The 21,969-nt window shown below is 39.0% G+C and overlaps 1 protein-coding gene across 1 annotated transcript in view; it reads left to right on the forward strand.

The window, feature by feature from the left end:
* The window catches only part of LOC133788514 (tRNA ligase 1), an 82,570-nt gene that overhangs the window by 460 nt on the left and 60,141 nt on the right, over window positions 1-21,969 (forward strand). Inside the window, exons 2-8 of the mRNA XM_062226027.1 lie at window positions 317-805; window positions 1,109-1,159; window positions 1,376-1,458; window positions 2,824-2,923; window positions 6,533-6,611; window positions 6,743-6,866; window positions 7,423-7,529. Of these exons, the coding sequence (XP_062082011.1) occupies window positions 317-805; window positions 1,109-1,159; window positions 1,376-1,458; window positions 2,824-2,923; window positions 6,533-6,611; window positions 6,743-6,866; window positions 7,423-7,529 (1,033 nt within the window). The remainder of the gene's footprint in view (window positions 1-316; window positions 806-1,108; window positions 1,160-1,375; window positions 1,459-2,823; window positions 2,924-6,532; window positions 6,612-6,742; window positions 6,867-7,422; window positions 7,530-21,969) is intronic.

Consider the following 21,969-nt stretch of genomic DNA (forward strand, 5'->3'; position numbering starts at 1 on the left):
GTTCCCGAACTTTTTCTAGCTAGTTTATCCTTGAAGTTGTTGATAATTTGTTTTTGTATTCGTTGCATTAACAGTGGGGGTGTCTGTAATTTTCTAATTGGTTTTGCCTTTCTTACGGACTTGCTTGGATGGTTTATCATGTAATACTAATCGATCAATGGGGAAATTTGGATTCTGGACTGTATTTTCTTAATGATGTTTCAATGCCAGTACTCGTGATCATGTCTAGAGCCTGTGGCTGTACATTGTGCTGATGAAAGAGTAAGAATGTTATGTGTCTTTTCTTTGTTTGATTTTTGTGGATGTAATATTTCAGCATACGGATAATCACAAGGAACAGCAATGGAGAGAAAAGTCGAAACCCGAGTTGCTAGCTGCAGATAAAGAGGTTTCATCGGCTTCTTCTGTTGAAGATGTAACTAAGAGACTTGATGGGTTGAGTGTCAGTGGAAGCAGTGGACCAACCAATGCGTCTGTTCAGACTGTGCTGATTGGGAATGTTCACCAGGCAAATCAGGTGCCCCTGCAAGGTCAAAAAGCAATCTGGAAGCCCAAATCTTATGGAACAGCGAGTGGAGGCGCTGCAGTAGAAGTTAAAGAAAAACCTGTTGATAAAACTGTGGTTCTCAACCCGGGCAGTGGGGTAGGACAAACATCAACTACTAAAAAAAACAGCATTGGTTTGAGTAAGTTTTTCAAGGGTAATTTGTTGGAAAGTTTTACAGTGGACAACTCTACTTATGTACAAGCACAGATAAGAGCTACTTTCTATCCCAAATTTGAAAATGAGAAGTCTGATCAGGAGGTAATTTCTGTTTTCTTTACCTTTTCTATCATGGAAGTGTAGTTGCATACCCTGAATGTTTCAGATATTCATTCACAACCATATTTGGTAAATTGGAACTTCTATTAATGCCAATTTTGTAAGTTTCTTTTGTATGCATGCTGGATACGTTTGTATTTGAAGGCTCTTGCTGTCTGCGTTAATTAGTTCACTATGTGTTTGTTATTGTTATGTGCTCTTTTTGGCAATGAAAATATCTATTCCAACTCGCACTTATCATGAATGTTTAGTTCGATTGATTTGATAAGGTTTTCATCTTCTTAGGTTCGGACAAGGATGATAGAAATGGTATCAAAAGGATTGGCTACCATGGAGGTAACTGGTTTCATTGAGTTTTTGCTTTAGCTAGAAATAGAAATCATTTAGATCTCTAAGTTGGATTGCCTTTGTGGCTTTACTGTTAGTATTGGTTTGTATTCTTTGATATATTGATATTTAGTTGAATAGCTTCTAGTTGGTTTTGTTGTTGTATAAATTGTACTAGTTGCTTTAGTAAGTTAATCTTACTTTGATACATTTGAACTGATTCAGGTTTCACTTAAACACTCCGGTTCTTTATTTATGTATGCTGGTAACGAGGGTGGAGCATATGCGAAAAACAGCTTTGGCAATATGTATGGTTATGCAAACCTTCTGCTTTTGAGCCTGTCTATGTTCTTTTTATTTCACACATAAAGTTTAAATGCTTTCCATGTTATTTTGTCAGGAAGGAATATATTATGTACTTTGTCTTCTTTTTTAATGATGACAGATTTAAGGTTTATTGAAGAAGAAGAAGAAAAAAACAACAACTATAAACTCAGGAGGATGATAAATTTTTTAAACATATATCAGAAACTTTGATATAAAATTACTTTTTCCTACTTCTTATTAGAGACCAAATACAGGTTAGTAGTCAATTGAAATGACAGAAATGGTTGATCATTGAACTTGTTACAGAGAATGCCTTGGGTCCCAGAGATCAGAGTGTCTTGAAATTCTCACTTCATTTTCACCATGACATCAAATAGTGAATTAGTGCACACAATACGATAAACTTTTTCGTTTGTTTTATTTTGTTGTCCCAAGCTTCTTAAATTCCTTAACAATAAAGAATTGTAAGATTGCCACATCACCTTATAGATTGAAGCCTTATTCTACAACCAAAATTTACAATGACAAACCATGTGAGTTCTTGAGTCAGCTCATTTATGTCCATTTAAATGTCAATGGCTGTTTTTTGAGTTTGGAGAATACATCTTGATCAAATGGGCCAGATCTACAATGCTTGTATAAAACCAAAGTTGGGTATGTGTGGGTGTGTTTTTTCTTCTTCATGTTGTTCCTTCCAATAAAAAGGAATTATTAGATAAAACTTTTTACTATTAATGGAAGGGGACTTTTAAAACTGAAGACTAGCTAACAACAAAGCTAAATCACACAATATTCTTTCAAATCAGAAAAATAAAAAAGAAAGGAATATACAATTCTTCTTTGGTCCAAATGATAGGAGCACTTGTTACTTAAAGATTTTAAAGAAGACTCTGAAATTCTTATTATATCAAAACAAAATAGAATCTAGACACATAGGGTACACAGTTGTAACAACTGTGATTAAACCCAGAAAATCTGATCTCCTAATACCTGAAAATCAGGGATATAATCCTTAATTACAATTACAACTTATTTACATCTAAGTTGGAAACAAGTAAACACAAATCATGGCCAAATAACTCTTAATAACTACGGTAATATAGTCCTTCAAATCAGGACTTTATAGTGTATTTTCACACTTCTTCCATTGATAGCATAGTCAAGTTTATCTGATAACTGAGCATGTTTTGGAAAAACTTTTGGCACATTAGATTATTGATAAAGATGTAGAGAATAGAGATATCACTGTGATCTATGCTTTCATCATAAACTCAGATTCATTTCTTCCTATTCTTGTTTATTTAAAGTTAACATGTGTTTTGCATGACATCATCTTTCTATTGTAGATACACTGCTGTGGGTGTGTTTGTTCTTGGTCGGATGTTTCAGGAAGCTTGGGGAGCTGAGGCAGCCAAAAAACAAGCAGAGTTTAATGAATATCTTGAGGTAATATTTGTTTGAAATTTTACATGTATATTGTTATTATGTAATTTAAACAATAAGACATAAGTGCAAGAATTATTATTACTGCTTGTTGCATTTTCACCGTCAATGTAAAAAGAAATGTGTATCGTCAACGTAATACATTTTAGAATCTCTTTCTTCATTAGATTTGGAATTTTTAATATTCTCAATCGTCACATTACATGCTGTATGCTATCCATGGTTTAAAAAGGCTTTTCTGAGGCTCGCCTCAAAGTGAGGCTATCAAAAAAGCCCCAAGGCTTACACCTCTCTGTTTGAGGCGTCCCTTTTTTGGGTGCCTCACTTATTATTTGTATTCTGTGCCCAGCAAAACTAGCTTAATAACAATGACATTATTGAGTTTGGTTCAACAAAAGGGACTTTTCTAAGTATTGGGCCAAAAAATAGTGCTGGGAATAGTAATTTATTTATAACATCCTAGCATTAGTTAGTGTTACAACATGTATATAGTTGTCAATTAGTTATCAATTAGATTAATTGTAGAGATCCTAATTGACATAGTTTGCTAAGTTAGTTATACTAGTTTGTATATAAATATGTATCATTTTTTTTTCAATGAAAAGCAAGAGAATACAATTCTCTTTACCTCAGATAACATGGTATCAGAGCATTAGGGTTCGAATTTAGGGTTTTCAACATTGAGATTGTCTTTGGGTTTATAAACACAAATTAGGGTTTTGTCTTTTAGGGTTCCATCTCGGAAAACTTATTTTGAGAAATAATCTATTCTCACCGTCTGTCCTGTGAAGAAGTCCACCTTCCGATCGGCCGTTTGCCGGAGTTTGGTGACTAGAAGCCCCGCGCGTGAGCCCCACGTGTTGCCGTCCTCCGCCACGACACTCTCCACACGCCGACGCGTGGCACATGGCACATGGCACATTTTCCGGCCATCGTTTTCTCACCGGTTGTTCTCCTCTGCGTCCCTGGTCTGTCTGTACTTTGCTTTCGTCCATCTAGCTTCTGCATTTGAGTTTGTCAAGGTTTGTTCTTGGTCCTTTGTTGTGATTCTACCTTGGTTCTAGTGGTTGCTGCCTTATCTTTTTGTTTAGGCTTTATGGCTGAGAACAAATCGTCTATTGTGACAGATGTGGTGTCGGTGATGTCTAAGATCACGGACCATAAGCTAAATGGTTCAAATTATTTGGATTGGAGTAAGACTGTTAGCCTTTATCTGCAGAGCATAGACAAAGATGATCATTTGTCGAAAGATCCTCCTAAAGACGATCCGAAGGAGAAAGATGATCTTACATGGCTCAGAGAGGATGCTCATTTGTTCCTTCAGATTCGTAATTCTATTGATAGTGAGGTAATTGACTTGATCAATCACTATGAATTTGTTAAAGAACTAATGGATTATTTGGAATTTTTGTACTCTAGCAAAGGGAATCTCTCCCGCGTGTATGAAGTTTGCAAAGCCTTTTACTGTGGAAAAACAAGATCAGTCCCTCATAAACTATTTTATGGCAATGTATTTGGGACTTGGTCGATTTACCTTAAGGGAAACGGGCTATTGGATGCAAATGGGCATTTGCCGTTGAGGTTAATCTGGATGGGTCAGTTGCTCGATTGAAAGCCCATCTTGTCGCCAAGGGCTATGCTCAAACCTATGGAGTAGATTATTCCAACACTTTTTCCTCTGTTGCAAAATTGACATTTGTTCGATTGTTTATTTAAATGGCAGCAACTCATAATTGACATTTGCATCAACTTGATATAAAGAATGCGTTTATTCATGGTGATCTTCAGGAGGAGGTGTATATAGAGCAACCTCCTGGTTTTGTTGCTCAGGGGGAGTATGGCCGATGGCCGAGTTTGTCGCTTTTGAAAGTCTCTGTATGGTTTGAAACAGAGTCCCCGTGCTTGGTTTGGTAACTTTAGTCAGGTTGTTGAAAATTTTGGCATGATGAAAAGTAAGTCGGATCATTCCGTGTTCTACAAATAATCAGAAGCTGGTATCATACTTTTAGTTGTGTATGTGGATGATATTGTGATTACTGTGGGAATCTTATCTCTCAAGTCTTTCCTTCATACCCAGTTTCATACGAAGGACTTGGGGATGCTAAAGTATTTCTTGGGTGTTGAAGTCACAAGAAGTAAGAAATGTGTTTTTCTATCTCAGAGAAAATATGTTCTTGACTTGTTAACTGAGATAGGAAAATTGGGAGCAAAGTCTTGTAGTGCTCCAATGATGCTGGACATGCACCTTAGGAAAGATGGAGAACTATTTGAGGATCCTGAGAGATATCGAATGTTGGTTGGAAAGCTGAATTACCTTACTGTAACTCGTTCAAATATTGCATATTCAATCAGTGTTGTCATTCTGTTTATGACATCCCCAACAATTCATCATTGGACAGTGTTAGAGCAAATTTTGTGTTATTTGAAAGGAACACCAGAACGAGGTATCTTATATGCAAATCATGGTCGCTCTCATATTGAATGTCTTTCAGATGAAGATTGGGCAGGTTCCAAAGTGGATAGAAGATCTACTTTAGGTTATTGTGTTTTTGTTGGTGAAAATTTGGTTTCTTGGAAGAGTAAGAAGTAGAATGTTGTGTCAAGATCCAATATAGAATCGGAATATAGGGCTATGGCACAATCTGTGTGCGAGATAATATGGATTTATAAGCTCTTGATTGAAGTAGGTCTTAAAACTTCAGTACTTGGTGTGTACTAAGCATATTGAAATTGATTGTCATTTTGTCTGCGAGAAAATTCAGCAAGGTTTGATTTCTACTGGGTATGTGAAGACACGAGAACAATTAGGGGATCTCTTCACAAAAGCGTTGAATGGGGTTCGGGTTGATTATCTTTGTAACAAGCTGGGCATGATTAATATTTATGCTCCAGCTTCAGGGGGAGTGTTACAGCATGAATATAGTTGTCAATTAGTTATCAATTAAATTAATTGTAGAGATCCTAATTGACATTGTTTCCTAAGTTAGCTATACTAGTTTGTATATAAATATGTATAATTTTTTTCAATGAAAAGCAAGAGAATTCAATTCTTTTCACCTCATATAACAGTTAGAAAATACCACATGAAGTCACTTGAGGATGCTAGAATTTTTCCTTAATTTTTAGTGTTATGGTCTGTTTTAATGATTTACTAGTTTGATTATTAGTGTTTAGAAGTTTACAGTTTAAAAGTAGATTTTTAATATAAGATTTGAGGCGTACGCCTCAATACGCCTCTCGGTGCCTCAATACGCCTTGAGGCTTACGCCTCTCTTCACCAAGAAAAATTCCTTGAGGCTTAAACTAGCCTTTTTAAACATTGATGCTATCCATAGCCTGCTGTTTGTGCTTTGTCACTAGCATTTACTTTTTTGTTTGTGGTTGCATTATAATATGTGTCCTTTCTTTTTTATTCTTTTATTAAGTTATTCATCGGTTTGTTTAGAAAGTTTCTTTTTTAGCTGATTTTCTAATGAACCTGTCCAGCTGCTCACATTTTGTGTACCATTTTTTTTACCTGATTTTCTTTAACCACGGTTATGGCTTGGCACTTCTCTTTATTCATACATTACTACTCTCCAAAACCAAAGTTAATATTGGCTTTTCTTTTAGAGGAACCGTATGTGCATATCAATGGAATTGGTTACTGCTGTTCTAGGTGACCATGGACAGCGTCCTCGAGAAGACTATGGTACAGTGATTTTCTCATATGTTTAATTAGTACCTTTTTATATGTAATTTTTGCTGAATTGTACATGAAACTTATGGTGATATGAAACATCTGTCAGTTCTTTAACTTAATTTACAATTTTTTTGGAGCAGTGGTTGTGACAGCTGTGACAGAATTGGGCAATGGGAAGCCGAAGTTTTACTCAACTCCTGATATAATTGCTTTCTGTAGAAACTGGCGCCTTCCAACAAATCATATCTGGTTGTTCTCCACAAGGTGATTGCTATAATTTTTTTAGCAACCATAAAATAAAATATGGTTTAACAGCTGTAATGTACACAGGGGATCTTCTTTTTACCGAATTAAGTTTGATTTGCTAGTGGTTTCAATTCACTAATTTCAACTTCAGAAAAAAAACTTTCGTTTCCCCACCCCAGTGCTCTAATTTCTATTTAGGCAAAGCAATGTATGCTATTTGTTGCAATTGGGCTACAAGCATAATCAGACAAATAGATTAGCAGCATTGTACCATGCCAAAAACCTAGGTCTCATTTGACTCCTAAATGCTCTCATCTAATTGTTTCTATTTGAAGTATTAATTGCAAGGATTGACACCCCTTGTCATTTTTTTTATCCTTATTTTACCTCTTTAATTTCCATCTTGAGATTATTTACCTGCTTTAGTGGTTTTGTTTCATTTGACAATTAGTACTAGTCTATCAAAAGTGGTAAAATTCAACAATCCCTGTCATTGAGATTACTAGTTCAAAATGCTGTTAATATATGTGATCTAATAGTTTGTGTTCTGATTACTCTCTCTTTCACAACTAAGGAAATCCGTCACGTCATTTTTTGCTGCCTATGATGCGCTTTGTGAAGAAGGAACTGCAACACCTGTATGCAAGGCTCTTGATGAAGTTGCAGATATATCTGTAGCAGGTAACTGTTGAACTGAAATTTCTTTAAAATTTAACCCAACCCTCGTTTGCCTACCAAAAGTGAGGAAAGTATTGAACATGACTTACTGTAGAATGCTGGACCTTTGTCCTCTTTTTCCTCTTATTGATTATCATAATTACAAATAAAAAATCATAAACTGTATGTGCCTTTTTTTTTTGACATGGTTCCAAGATATTTTTGTGGATCCCATGATATTTGATTGTTTTTGTAGAAAAATACACTCTTGATTGTTATTTTCATTTCTAAAGAAATAACCTCTAAATAGGCTGAGTACAAATATATATTCTAGGTATAAACTAATTTGCACATTAATTACATCGTAGCTGTAAAACACTAACTAATGAACTGTAAAACACTAACAAATAATTCATATTATTTCTACACCCTCACTCAAGCTGGTACATGCTCAGCTTGCACAATTGCTCATCAAAGCTTTCTTTTGATAAACTTTTTATTAGCAAATCAACAGCTTGTTGTTTGCTTGGCAGATAAACATCGCATAGTTTTTTTTCTTCAATTTTTTCTTTTATGAAATGACGGTCCACCTCCACATCATGAACCGGGTTGTGTGCTATATTAATAGCTGATTTATTGTCGCTGTATAGTTTCAAAGGATTCCTCATTTGAAGTTGTAGTTCTTCAAGAACTCGTTTGATCCAGATCACTTCACATACTCCTTGACCAAGAGCTCTAAGCTCAACTTTGGCACTGCTTCTTGCGACAACATGTTTCTTGCTTCTCCAAGTAACAAGGTTTCCCCATACCTTGGTACAATATCCAGATGTTGATCTTCTGTCATCAATTGAACCTGCCCAATCTGCATCTGTGAAAGCTTCTATGCCTCTTTCTCCATTTTTATTGAACAACAGACATTTTCATGGTGTCTTCTTTAGATGTCGTAATATCTTGTAAACTGCCTCCAAGTGTTCTTCTAAACGGTTGTGCATATACTGACTGACCAAGCTAACTGCAAATGCAATGTCAAGTCTGGGGTGAGACAAATAGATCAATTTTCCCACTAGTCGTTGATACATTCCTTTGTCATAGGTTTTCTCCTTTTCTTTCTTCTTGTACTTCCCTTTGGGTTCCACTGGTGTTGCTGCTGGTTTATATCCGAGCATACCAGTCTCTTTGAGTAGATCAATAACATACTTACGTTGAGAGATTGAAATCCCTTGCTTGGTTCTTGCAAACTCCATACCTAGAAAGTATCTCATTTGACTAAGATCTTTTAACTCAAATTCTTGGGCTAGTGGTCTTTTAAGCTCCTCCATTCCATTAAGGTCAATTCCAGTTAGAATCATATCATCAACGTAGATAATAAGAATTACAATCTTACTATCTTGTGAATGTTTGAAGAATAGAGTATGGTTCGACTGACCTTGTTTGTACCCATGCTTCTTAATCACTTGATTGAACCTCAAATCATGCTTGTGGTGATTGCTTCAAGCCATAAAGAGATTTCTTTAAGTGATATGCTGTTTCTTTTCCATATTTTCATTCGAGGCTAGGAGGAATCTTCATATAGACCTCTTCCACTAAATTTTCGTTTAGAAAGGCGTTCTTAATATCAAGTTGTTGCAATGGCCAATCAAGATTAACAGCTATTAATAGGAGAAATCTTAGTGTGTAGTCCTCCCCGTAAGTTTGAGTGAACCCCTTTGCAACCAGTCTTGCCTTGTATCTTTCTATAGTACCATCAACTTTGTATACCCACTTGCATCCTACCACATGCTTGTCTTTCGGCTGAGCAACTATTTTCCAGGTTGCATTTTTTTCCAACACTCCTATTTCCTCTTCAATCGCATTGTCCCACTCAGGAATGGACAAGGCTTCATCAATATTCTTTGGAATTACTCTCAATTTTGGCAGCAAAGGTTCTGAATTTTGGTGTGAGTATGCTATAGCACACATACTTAGATATAGGATGTAAAGTACAATTCCTCACTCCCCTCCTTTTTGCAACTCGAACTAGGATTAGAATCAAATGAAATTGGGCACAAGGAATCACTTACATTGGGATTTGTCATTGGTTCAGGCTTATGGGAGACAAGATCCGTAGCTGGCGGTATTACTTCATGTTTGTCCCGTTGTCAACTCTTTTTCTGCATTTATTTGGTCTGTCTTTTCCATTTCAGGAGTGTTTTGTTCAGAATTTAGCACATAGTTGGACTCAATTGGCGAATTAGACTCAATGGGTGGACTAGACTCAATTGGCGGATTAGACTCAATGGGTGGACTGAATTCAGGTCCTATCATTAGTAAACAAGTATCCTAGCAGTGAGTATCACTTACAATCCCTCTCTGAAGCATAGTGTTGGGATAAAAATGTTGCTCTTCATTGAATGTGACGTCTGATGAGACACTCAGGCGGCGAGTGAGAGGGTTGTAACATTTGTAGCCCTTTTTGGTGGAAGAATACCCAAGGAAAATACACTTTTGAGAACGAGGATCAAGTTTTGTATGATTAGGTCCTAAAACATGAACATAGGCTGTACAACCAAACGTTTTTAGTGGAATATCTGAGATTAGGTGAGTCTGAGGATAAATCTTAAGAAGAGAAGAAATTGGAATTTGGTATTGTAAGACACGAGAATACACTCTATTGATTAAATACGCTCCTATCAAAACAACTTCTCCCAAAAAAATCTTAGGAATAGTAGAACATGAGAGCCCTAGCAACTTCTAACAGATGTCGATTTTTCCTTTCAGTAATCCCATTTTGTTGGGAAGTACGAACACATGAACTCTGATGGACAATGCCATTGGAGATAAGATAATCGCCTAAGATTGAATTAAAATATTTTGTACCATCATCAATGTGCAGAACTTGGAGATTAGCTTGAAATTGATTTTTAATCTTGAATGAATTTTTTTGAAAGTGGCAACGACATCAGATTTGTCTTTTAAAAGAAATACCCAAGTTAAATAAGTATGATCATCTATAAAGGATATAAACTAACAGGTATTAGAGATATTTGTAACGCGGGATGACCCCCCCATGTCACTATGAATGAGACTGAAAGGATGAGATGCCTTATAGGGGCGAGAATGAAAAATACTTCGAGAATGTTTTGCAAATTGACACACTTCACATTTAAACATGCTCAAGTGTTTGTTTTGAAACAGACTAGGAAGCAGATGTTTCAGATAGGAAAAACTAGGATGTCCTAATCGGTAATACCATCTCATAATATCAATATTAGAGGCAGTACAACCAGAATGCAGCCTTTTATTACCTTGAGTAGATGACGGGTCAACATAAAAGTAGTACAACTCGCTACATTCGCTCACACTTCCAATCGTCTTCTCTGAGGACAATTCCTGGAAATCACAACATAAGGGTGAGAATTTTACAATACAACCTTGATCAAGGGTAAGTTTGCTAATTGAGAGGAGATTACAAGATAGATTTGGCACATGGGGGGCATCTTTAAAAGTAAGGAGAGGAGGTAGATAAACGAAATCTTTACCAACTACAGTTGATAGAGAGCCATCAGCAATTTTTATTTACTAGTACCTGGACAAAGACTATTAAGTAATGAACTGTTGAGATTGACCAGTCATGAAATGATGATCAATTAAGAAAGAATGGCAGCAAAATGTCTTTGAAGAAGAAAGAAGTGTTTGGTTAAAGTTTAAAGGTCAATGGGCCAAAGATGAGATGCTAATTCCAAGCTTTTTCATAGTATTCTTAGTGCTTGAAAAGCTAAGAATTTTATCTGCAGGATTGAGCAAGAGGACGACACTATTCTTGATAAAGATGTTGATATTGAAAAGGCTGTTGTGGGATTTTATTCTTCTTGGTACTCCTTGGTCCGTAGAGATTGGATTGGTGTGGAGGGACTTTCTTGGGGCCTTATTCCGTCCTTCTTGGCCTCTCTTATTGAGCAACCCTTCTTCGAGGAGAAGATCAGACGTTCGGTGTTTGACTGTGATGGGTCTAAAGCCCCGGGCCCTGATGGGTTTTCTATGGCAATTCATCAAGACAATTGGGACAGTGTGCAAAGTGATCTTTAGGAAATCTATGATGGTTTCTTCAAAGATGGAGTAATTCATGGGAGAGCCAATGAGACCTATATTTGCCTAATCCCTAAGAAGATCGATAGTTGTCGTGTGAGGGATTACATGCCTATCAGCTTGGTCACTAGTCTATAAAAAATTATTTCAAAAGTGTTGGCTTTCAGACTTCGAGGAGTTCTTTCGAACACGATAGCGGAAACTTAGGGAGCTTTTGTGGAGGGTAGACAGATTTTGGACATAGTATTGGTTGCTAATGAGGCGGTGGAGGAGTACAGGAGTAAGGGAAGGAAGGGGTGGGTGTTCAAAATTGATTTTGTGAAAGCTTACGATTGTGTGGATTGGGATTTTTGAACGTTGTCCTCGATAAGAAAGGGTTTGGAGAAGTGTGGTGGAGGTGGATGCGTGGCTGCCTGTCTTCTACGTCCTTCTCCGTGTTCTTAAATGGGTGACTAAAAACTCAGAGGAAAAAATTTGATATGTTAATTTGATAGAATTATAGCCTTTAAATAGGCAAATATAGGGTATATGACCTCTGTCAATATTCTAGACTAGTCTAATCCCTAATAATTAGGAACAAAATTATCTAAACTAGGAAACAAATATCTTTGCAGATAATTACAAATAATTAAGACTTTATTACAAATAATTTATATAATTCAAATCTTTGTTGATTTGGTTATGATTTTCAACACTCCCCTTTGTATTCCTTCACAATTTCGCTCCAAGTTAGATCTTAGAGTAGAAAAATGTATTTTTTTTTTGGTATGCTTCAAATAAAAAATGATATAAATGCTGGAATCCAGTAACAAAAGTCAGCATGAATATAATATTTCTTGAAAAACAACCTTATTTTGAAGCATATCCCAAAAAAATGCATTTTTCTGTTCTAGGATCTAACTTGGAGCGAAATTGTGAAGGAATATTAACAAAAACCATGCAACCAAATATTTTTTAATCAAGTTTAGAGGTTAAGCTACTTGTTGGAAAATTCTTTTGAAAACAACTCAAGGAGGTTTGATAGTTCGAAACTCGACTAGGCATTCTATTTATTAGAAGTTAAAACAACTTCATCCCACAATTACTTAGGTACATTCATAGAAAATATTAGAGCTCAACTTACTTCAAGTTAATGGCATTTTTTTCGTTCAGCAATACTGTTTTGCTGAGGGGTGATACGACATGTGGACTGGTTAATAATGTCTTTAGACCGTAAGAAAGGTCCTAAGTATTGATTAAAATACTCAGTGCCATTATCAGTACGAAGAATGCTTATTTTACTTTGAAATTGGTTTTCAATCATTTTATGAAAGTCTTTAAACAAATATTCGACTTTAGATTTAGCGTTCATAAGATAAACCCAACACAATCGAGTATGATCATCAATGAAAGTGATAAACTATTTTTTTCCAGACAAAGTTGTAACCTTTGAAGGTCCCCAAACATCACTGTGACTTAGATTAAAAGGACGAGACATGCGATATCCATTAGGTTTATAAGAATTATGATGACTTTTAGATAAATAGCAATGTTCACACGAAAGAGACTTTAAATCCGCACCTATAAACAAACTAGGAAATAGATGTTTGAAATAGAGAAAACTAGAGTGCCCTAACCGTTGATGCCAAAGCATTATTGTTTCATATGTAGAACTAGTACTACCACTTAGACCTTGAACTTGTCTGCACTCACGACAATCATCAAAATAATAGAGGTCATTGATCATTTTAGCATTGCCAATCGTTTTCCTCGAAATCTGGTCCTGAAACTCACAGTAGAATCAGAGAAAACAACACGACAGTTAGAGAAGGTTGCAAGACAATTTAAGAACATGAAGAACAAATTTTAATTCAATATTATTGGATATTTTTACAAATCCTTTTCCCGCGATTGGTGAAAAACTACCATCTGTAATGCAAACTTTGCTATGTCTAGAACAAGGAAAATAGGAGTTAAAAAATGTAAAATTATTTGTCATGGTCGGAGGCATCAGAATCGATGATCCAAGGTGCAAATAATAGAAAGCTAGGAAGAGCATTCAAATTTCTACCTGTTTGTGTCAGAGCAACATGAGTACTAGATTGTGGATCTGAATTCAGCAATTTCAGAAGCTGTTCAAGCTGTTCTTTGCTGAAAATTTAGTTCAGATAAGAGGCTTCGTGTGTAGTTGGAGTTGGACGGTTCTTCTCTCCGCCACCTTTAGTGCTCTTCCAATCAGTCGATTTGCCATGTAACTTCCAGTATGTCTCACGAGTATGCCTTGGTCTGTTGCAATAATCACACCAAACACGTGCTCAACCATAAAAAGATGGTTGTTTTTCAGAGAAACGAGCAGTGTTAGCATCAGAAATTAGGGTAGAATTTTCAAGTGGTTCACCTGATTTTTTTCCTAGCATGACATTCCGGTGACTTTCTTCACGCCTAATTTTAGAGAACACTTCGCCTATTGGCGGTAAGGGACGTCTACCAATGATATGTCCACGAACCTCATCAAATTCGACTCTAAGGCCAGCAAGAAATTTGAAGATCCGATCATCCTCCATTTTTTAAGATGGTGAGCGAGATCCTTAGTGCTCTCTCATTCATAGTCATCAAACAAATCAAGATCCTGCCACATTCTCATCAGAGAATTCAAGTACTTTGTCACATCATCATCTCCTTGTTGAGTTCTTCCAAATTTCAGTTGCAGTTCAAATATTTGGGACTGATTTCCCAAATCTGAATACATTTGGGTCACCTTATCCTATAATTCTTTTGCTGTGGAAAAACACATATAGTTAGCACTAATATCTTCATTCATAGAATTGACTAACCAGGCCATAATCATGGAGTTTTCAACATCCCAAACATCATAGTTGGGGCCAGTTTTTTAGGCGTCTTAATGTCTCCACTTAGATAACCAATCTTGCCTCTCCCATGCACTTACATCCTCATTGATTATGATCACTGCAAGAAATTTGCCCCATTCAGTCGTATGGTAGTGATCTAGACAGAGTGGACTATTTTAGTAGCTGCGGTTTGAGAAGTGGCTTTGAGAACAACAGGGATGGCAGTAGTGGTTTCAGAAATTTCATACATGTTTTTCTGTGGCTAATTGAGACCTAAACAAAAGCTAAAAGGGCTTGGGAAGAACTTGCCTCTGATACCATAAAAACTCCGAGGAAAAAATTTGATGTGTTATTTTGATAGAATTAGAGCCTTTAAATAGGCAAATACATGGTATATGACATCTGTCAATATTCTACAAAATATTCTAAACTATTCTAATCTCTAAGAATCAGGAACAAAATTATCTCAACTAGGGAACAAATATCTTTGCTGATAATTAAAAATAATTAAGACTATATTTCAAATAATTTATATAATTCCAAATCTTTATTGATTTGGTTCTTTTTTTTTTTTGAAAAAGAGACAGAGGCCTGAAACTGACCCCCTCTCAATAAAATTGAGAGCCCTTACTTATGGCAGAGGAAAACCCTGGTTACAAAACAAAAACAAAAACAAAACACCAAAACCCCACAACAGGCATCCACCCCCAAAAATTAAAGCCAAAAATTTCCCCAATCTCTAATAAGATCGAAGAAGGAACCCCCCCTAAACGACTCGGAAACAATTGAGAACAGTTAGAGGGCATACACCAAAGGACGCCAAACTCAGCTAAGACCTTTCCCCACACCTCCCTTGCAAAATGACACTCCACGAATAAGTGACTAGCTGATTCCCCTGCATTCTTACAACAAATGCACCAACTACGGGATAAACAATGATAGGGTCTCCTCCTCTGCAAGTTGTCGTGAACATTTAGACTATTCTTGAAGACCAGCCAACCAAACACTTTAACTTTTGAAGGAGAGACACTCTTCTACAAAGACTTTGCCCACTTCTCTTCCGAACCCAAGTGAGCATAACTTAACCTCCAAAAGGCATACCTGCAAGAGAATATCTCACTAGTGTTAGGGGTCTAATAGGAAGTTCCTGTCAAAATGGCATAAAACAGTAGAGAAAAGGAAAAGAAAGGTAGAAGAAAATTCTGAATTGTATTGATTACCAAGATTTCGAGAGCTTGGTTCTCTCCAAATAGGTATTAAACCTTCACAAAATACTTGACAACCTCTCCTCTCTACAGACCAGCCTTTTCACTCTAATAGACTAGGAAAATACGGTGCACTCACCCATACTCTAATACAACTCAAATAACTAACTCTTAGTTTTTATCCCCTGCTGCAACCCCACTAGTATTCTTCTTGTGCTTCCTAGAATACACATAAGTAAGGGGAGGACTATCAATACCCCCGGCCAAAAGTCTCACCTTGTCCTCAAGGTGGAAATGAGGGAATTGCTTCTGTATGACCTGAAAATCTTCCCAAGTAGCCTCAAATTCAGGAAGGTTGACCCATTTGATGAGAGCTTGCGGCTGAATCTTGTGTGTTCCCGGACGAAAGTCAAGGACATCTTCAGATTCCAATATCCATTCCAGTTCTGTTGTCAACCCAGGAGGAAGACTAGTAGCCTGCTGTTGTGGCCCGAGTGCTGCCCGTAGAATAGAGACATGGAAAACAGGTTGGATGATAGCCTGTGGTGGGAGCTTGAGGCGGTAGGCAGCTGCCCCAACTCGTGCCAGCACTGGAAATGGGCCAAAAAAACGAGACAACTTCTCATTGTGATGTTTGGCCACCGATCTTTGACGATATGGTCGAAGCTTCACATAAACCAAATTGCCAACTTTGAACTCAACATCCCGACGTTTACGATTAGCCTGAACTTTCATCCGCTGCTGAGCTCGCTGAAGGTTTTCTTTCAACAAGGAAAGAATGTCATCCCGCTCGTGTAGGTGCTGTTCTACTGCTGAGACCGGAGTTGTGGCTACTTCAAAGCGAATCAGTGGAGGGGGGTCACGATGATAAAGAGCTCGGAAAAGAGTCATGCCAGCTGAAGAATGAAACGAAGTATTGTACCAATACTCAGCCCATGAGAGCCATTTAGACCATTGACGAGGTTTAGACCCAACAAAATAGCGGAGGTAAGTCTCTAAACCCCGGTTGACTACCTCAGTTTGTCCATCTAATTGTGGGTGGTAAGCGGTACTATGTTTCAGCAGAGTGCCTTGCAAACGAAAGAGCTCCTTCCAAAAAGCACTAAGGAAGATCTTGTCCCTATCCAAAACAATCAAGCGAGGCACACCATGTAACTTCACAATCTCACGAGTAAACACCTCAGCAACTGTAATGGCAGAATAAGGATGGCGAAGAGGGATAAAATGATCTTATGTGCTTAAACGATCCACCACCACGAGAATTGAATCAAAGCCATTTGAAGGTGGTAACCCCTCTATAAAATCCATGGAAATATCTTCCCAAACTTGTGTCGGAATAGGGAGTGGTTGGAGTAGCCCGGCTGGGGATTGAGCCATGTATTTATTCTGTTGGCAAACTGAGCATTCCGCAACAAATTTCTGGACATCCTTCCTCACACCAGGCCAATACAAGTCTGCAGCCACTCTTTGAAATGTCTTGAAAGTACTCGAATGTCCTCCCATATTACTGCTGTGATATTCCTGAAGGAACAAAGGAATAAATGGTGAAGTAGAGGGCAAAACCAGCCGCCCTTTAAAGCGAAGAACACCATGATGCAACGAATACCCCCCACCATCGCGGCCTGAGTTTAAATCCTGGACCACCTTGCCAAGCATAGGATCGGATGCAATATGAGCTTGCAAATCTGGAATAGACACCACACTTGGAACAGAAATGGCAGCAAGGGCAGGTGCGTGAGGAATCCGAGATAAGGCGTCTACTGCCTTGTTCTCTAATCCTGGCCTATATTGTATCTCAAAGTCGTACTCGAGCAGTTTTGTTAGCCACTTTTGATGCTCCGAAGCCACCAATCATTGTTCCAGCAAGTACTTTAAACTACGCTGATCCGTACGCACTAAAAACCTTCGCCCCAACAAGTATGGATGCCATTTTTGAATTGCGAGCACAATGGCCATCAGCTCTCTCATAAATTGACTTGGCGCTCGCCCGCGGGGATGGAGCCTTGCTGTAAAAGGCGATTGGGCGCTAATTTTGCATGAGATCAGCCCCTAAACCTGATCCGGAAGCATCAGCCTCCACCATAAATGGTGCTGAAAAATCAAGGAGAGCTAACACCGACACGAAACACATGGCATCTTTGAGCTTGTCAAAAGCTTCTTGTGCTATTGGGGACCAGCAGAAGGCATCCTTGCGTAGCTGATCTGTCAAAGGTCATGCTAACTCTCCATACCCCTTAGCAAACTTTCTATAATAACCAGTGAGACCGAGAAATCCCCGCAGCTCTTTGATGGATTTTGGGGCCGGCCAACTAGTCATAGCTTGCAGCTTGCTTGGATCGGCTAATACTCCTTGAGCTGAAATGATGTGACCCAAATATTCCACTTGAGATTGAGCGAACATACACTTTTTTTTATTGGCATAAAGGCGATGTTGTTGCAGCTTGGCCAACACTTGCTCTAAGTGTTGCAAATGCTCCTCCAAGGATGCACTATACACAAGTATGTCATCAAAGAACACCAGCACACTTTCGTAGAAAGTCCCGAAATACTTCGTTCATGAGAGCTTGAAATGTCGCCGGAGCATTGGTGAGACCGAATGGCATGACAAGGAACTCATAGTGTCCTTCATGAGTACGAAAAGCTGTTTTCTCTACGTCCCGAGCAGCTACACGGATTTGGTGGTAACCGGACTTCAAGTCCAGCTTAGAAAACACTTGAGCTCTGTGTAATTCATCTAACAATTCATCAATGACAGGGATAGGAAATTTAGCAGCGACCGTCTCTCTATTTAAGGCCCGGTAATCGACGCAAAATCTCCAACTCCCATCTTTCTTTTTCACCAAGAGAACCGGACTGGAAAACAGACTTGTACTAGGTTGTACAATACCAAATTGAAGCATTTCATAGACCAATCGCTCTATCTCATCTTTTTGTGCGTGAGCATATCGATATGGACGAACCGAAATCGGACCAGCCCCTTCTCGAAGGGTAATCAGCTACTCTCGGGAACGTGTCGGAGGTAACCCGGGAGGCATAGAAAAAACTGAGCTGTACTGATGGAGAAGGTCAAGTACGGTCTAAGGTAGACGCTCGATTAGCTCCGGGGGTGCTGCTGCCAAAACTCCAAGGTGCACCCAAAATCCATAACCCTCTTGCTCCACTGTGTGAAACATAGCCTTGAGAGTTATTGGTGACTTACACAAACTGGGATCCCCTTGTAAAGTGACTCAAGCTCCGCCCATTTGAAACTTCATTACCATGGTTTTCCAATTAACTTAGATGTTCCCCAATGTTTCCAGCCATTTGACACCAAGAACCACATCCATATCGCCAAGTTCCAAGGGCAAAAAATCGATAACTACCTTGAGGGACCCCAAATCCAATTCAACCTGAGCACAAATTCCCTTCGTACGAACCTTAGCACCTGTGTCCAGCAAGATTCCATAACAAGAAGTGGTAGTGATTGGTATTTCAGAGGCCGAAACAACATCCATAGATATGAAATTATGAGAAGCCCCACTATCTATCAATACCGTGACTGGTCGCTGTCCGATACGGCCAGCCAATTTCATGGTATGAGAGGATGAGAAACCAGCTAGTGAGTGAAGTGATAACATGGCCAGTGTTTCTTCGGTCGCCATTATTTCCTCCGAGTTTGGACTCGCTGGCGGTGAATTGGTAGGCGAGTTGAGGTCTTCCTCATCAGTAATTAACATGACTTGTAAGGATTTTTTTTCACATTGATGCACACGATAATATTTCTTATCACACTTGAAGCAAACCCCACGAGCTCTCTTTTCATGGTACTCGGCTTCAGACATCCGAAGGGAGGACGGCAAGGCTGGCATCGTTCTGGTGGTGACCGTGGTCGGAGAAGACGATGCGATAGATGAAGGTGATGAAACGAGGGAAAACAATTTGTGGCTAAATGGGTTAATCGTGGATCTGGAGGAGGTGAGTGGGCTAAGGTTGGGTTTAGTGTTTGGGCTTTTCGTGGGTTGGGCCGTAACCTGAGCTGCAGCAAAAAATTGTTGGCCCTCTATTCGCTGGGCCGTTTCCATAATTTGGGCTAGGCCCGTGGGTTGCAGTATATGGATTGAGGCCTTAATTTCTTCTTTCAAACCCTTAATAAAACTCCCTTCTAGAATATGTTCGGGTACATCGGGGACCCGAGACGCCAATGCTTCCCACTTCACCCTGTACTCCCTCACCGTCGCCTCTTGCCATATTGAAAGAAGTTCCTCCGATATCGAGCCCACCAGAATCGCCCAGATCCGAGAAAGCAGCTGGTGTTTCATCGCTGCCCAAGAACCAGTCAGTCGCCGTTTGTTTTCCCACTGAAACCAAGTCGGAGCATCTCCTTCCAATCCAATAATGGCTGCCTCCAACATCTAAATCTCAGTTAAGTGATTCAGAGGAAAATATCTCTCCACTCTAAACACCCAGCCATCGGGGTTGTCTCCTGAGAACAAGGGCAGCTCCATTCTCGGCGGTCGATAATCTCGTCCATACGTCGGAGCAAACGGATTTGCTGTAGGTGTCGTTCTCGGCATCGATTGAACACTGGGTGACGCCTGAGCCGACTTGGAATGGAACTCTCCATCCTCAGCCTGCTTCTCCTGATCTATACTTGCAGCGGTGGTCTCCATTGATGGCCGAACCTGTGATTGAAGCAGCTGGAATATCTTAGACACCTGGCCAGCCAACAAGTCCTGCTTCTTCTCCATGGATGGAATCTTTTGAACATCTTCTTTCATCAGGTCGATATCCTTGGGAAGTTGATGAAATTCTGATCGCACCTCTGTGATTTCTCGCCTGAGGTCCGCTTGAACCAGCTCCATTTTCTCCTCCATCACGTCGACTTGAGCATCCTTCTTTGGCCCCATTGAATCCTACGGCTCTGATACCAATTTGATAGGAACTTCCTGTCAAAATGGCATAAAACAGTAGAGATAAGGAAAAGAAAGGTAGAAGAAAATTCTGAATTGTATTGATTACCAAGATTTCGAGAGCTTGGTTCTCTCCAAATAGATATTAAACCTTTACAAAATACTTGACAACCTCTCCTCTCTCAGACCAGCCTTTTTTTTCGAATAGACTAGGAAAATACGATGCACTCACCCATACTCTAATACAACTCAAATAACTAACTCTTAGTTTTTATCCCCTGCTGCAACCCCATTGGTATTATTCTTGTGCTTCCTAGAATACACATAAGTGAGGGGAAGTCTATCAGGGTCCATGCCCTCCTGTCCTCTAAAATTGCCGGCAAAGTCACCGTCTCTAACAGCTGTAGCAACTGAGTGAGATTGGGAATCTCCCTATCAAATAGATTCTTTCTGAAACGCAAATCCTACCCCAGGATTTCCAAACCTTCCTCACCCCCAAAAACCACCAAATCCTTAATCAAACAATTACCGACCATGGAAATCGTAAATAAGTCTGGAAATTGAAGCTTTAAAGGAACATCGTTAATCCAAACATCCTCCCAAAATCAAATTCGGTCCCCTTCCCAACCTTGAACCTAACCAACTGTAAGTACTCCTCATAAAGAGACGAAATATCTTTCCAGGGACCACGAACAGACAAACTCCCTCCTCTACCAGTATCCCAAAAACCTCCATCCCCCCCATACCTACTCTTCACCACTCTATGCCACAAATAGCTGTTTTCCAACGAAAACCGCCACAGCCATTTAAGGGTTCGAGGGGCCTTCATCAAGGGGGAAAATTTAAGGGTTCAAGGGGCCCTTGTCAAGGGGTTCCTTGTCTCCTTGTTCACATTGGTGGTGGATGTCCTAGGAAGAATGGTTGATAAGGCTAAAAGCATTTCGGCCTTTAGAGGTTTTATAGTGGGCAATGATAAAGTTGAGGTTAGCCATCTTTAGTTTGCTGGCGATACGATCTTTGTTAACGATGAGGAGTCCTTATTAGTGCTCCTTGATATCCCGAAGGTATTTAGTGTTGTGTATGAGTTATCTATTTATTTGCAGAAATGGCAGTTGTTGGGAATTAACCTGGTTGAGGGGATAGTGGACCATTGAGCCAGAGAGATCGACTATGAAGTGGGTCAGTGGCCTATGAAGTATTTGGGCTTACCTTTGGGGGCGTCCCCTCACTCCAAAGTTTTTTGGGAGCTTGTTGTTTCGAGGTGTGCTAAACAGTTTGATGGGTGGAAGAGTATTTTTCTGTCACAGGGGTGGCAGGTTGACTCTTATTCAATCAATTTTGTCTTCTATTTCGGTGTATTACATGTCGCTCTTTCGTATTCCTAAGATAGTGATGGGGATTCTTGAGAAGTTGATGTGAGACTTTCAGTGGTAAGGAATGGATCATTCTGTGGCTGATCGCCTTGTCTCTTGGCAAG

The sequence above is a fragment of the Humulus lupulus genome, chromosome 7 (genome assembly GCF_963169125.1).
Source record: "Humulus lupulus chromosome 7, drHumLupu1.1, whole genome shotgun sequence".
Lineage (NCBI taxonomy): Eukaryota > Viridiplantae > Streptophyta > Magnoliopsida > Rosales > Cannabaceae > Humulus > Humulus lupulus.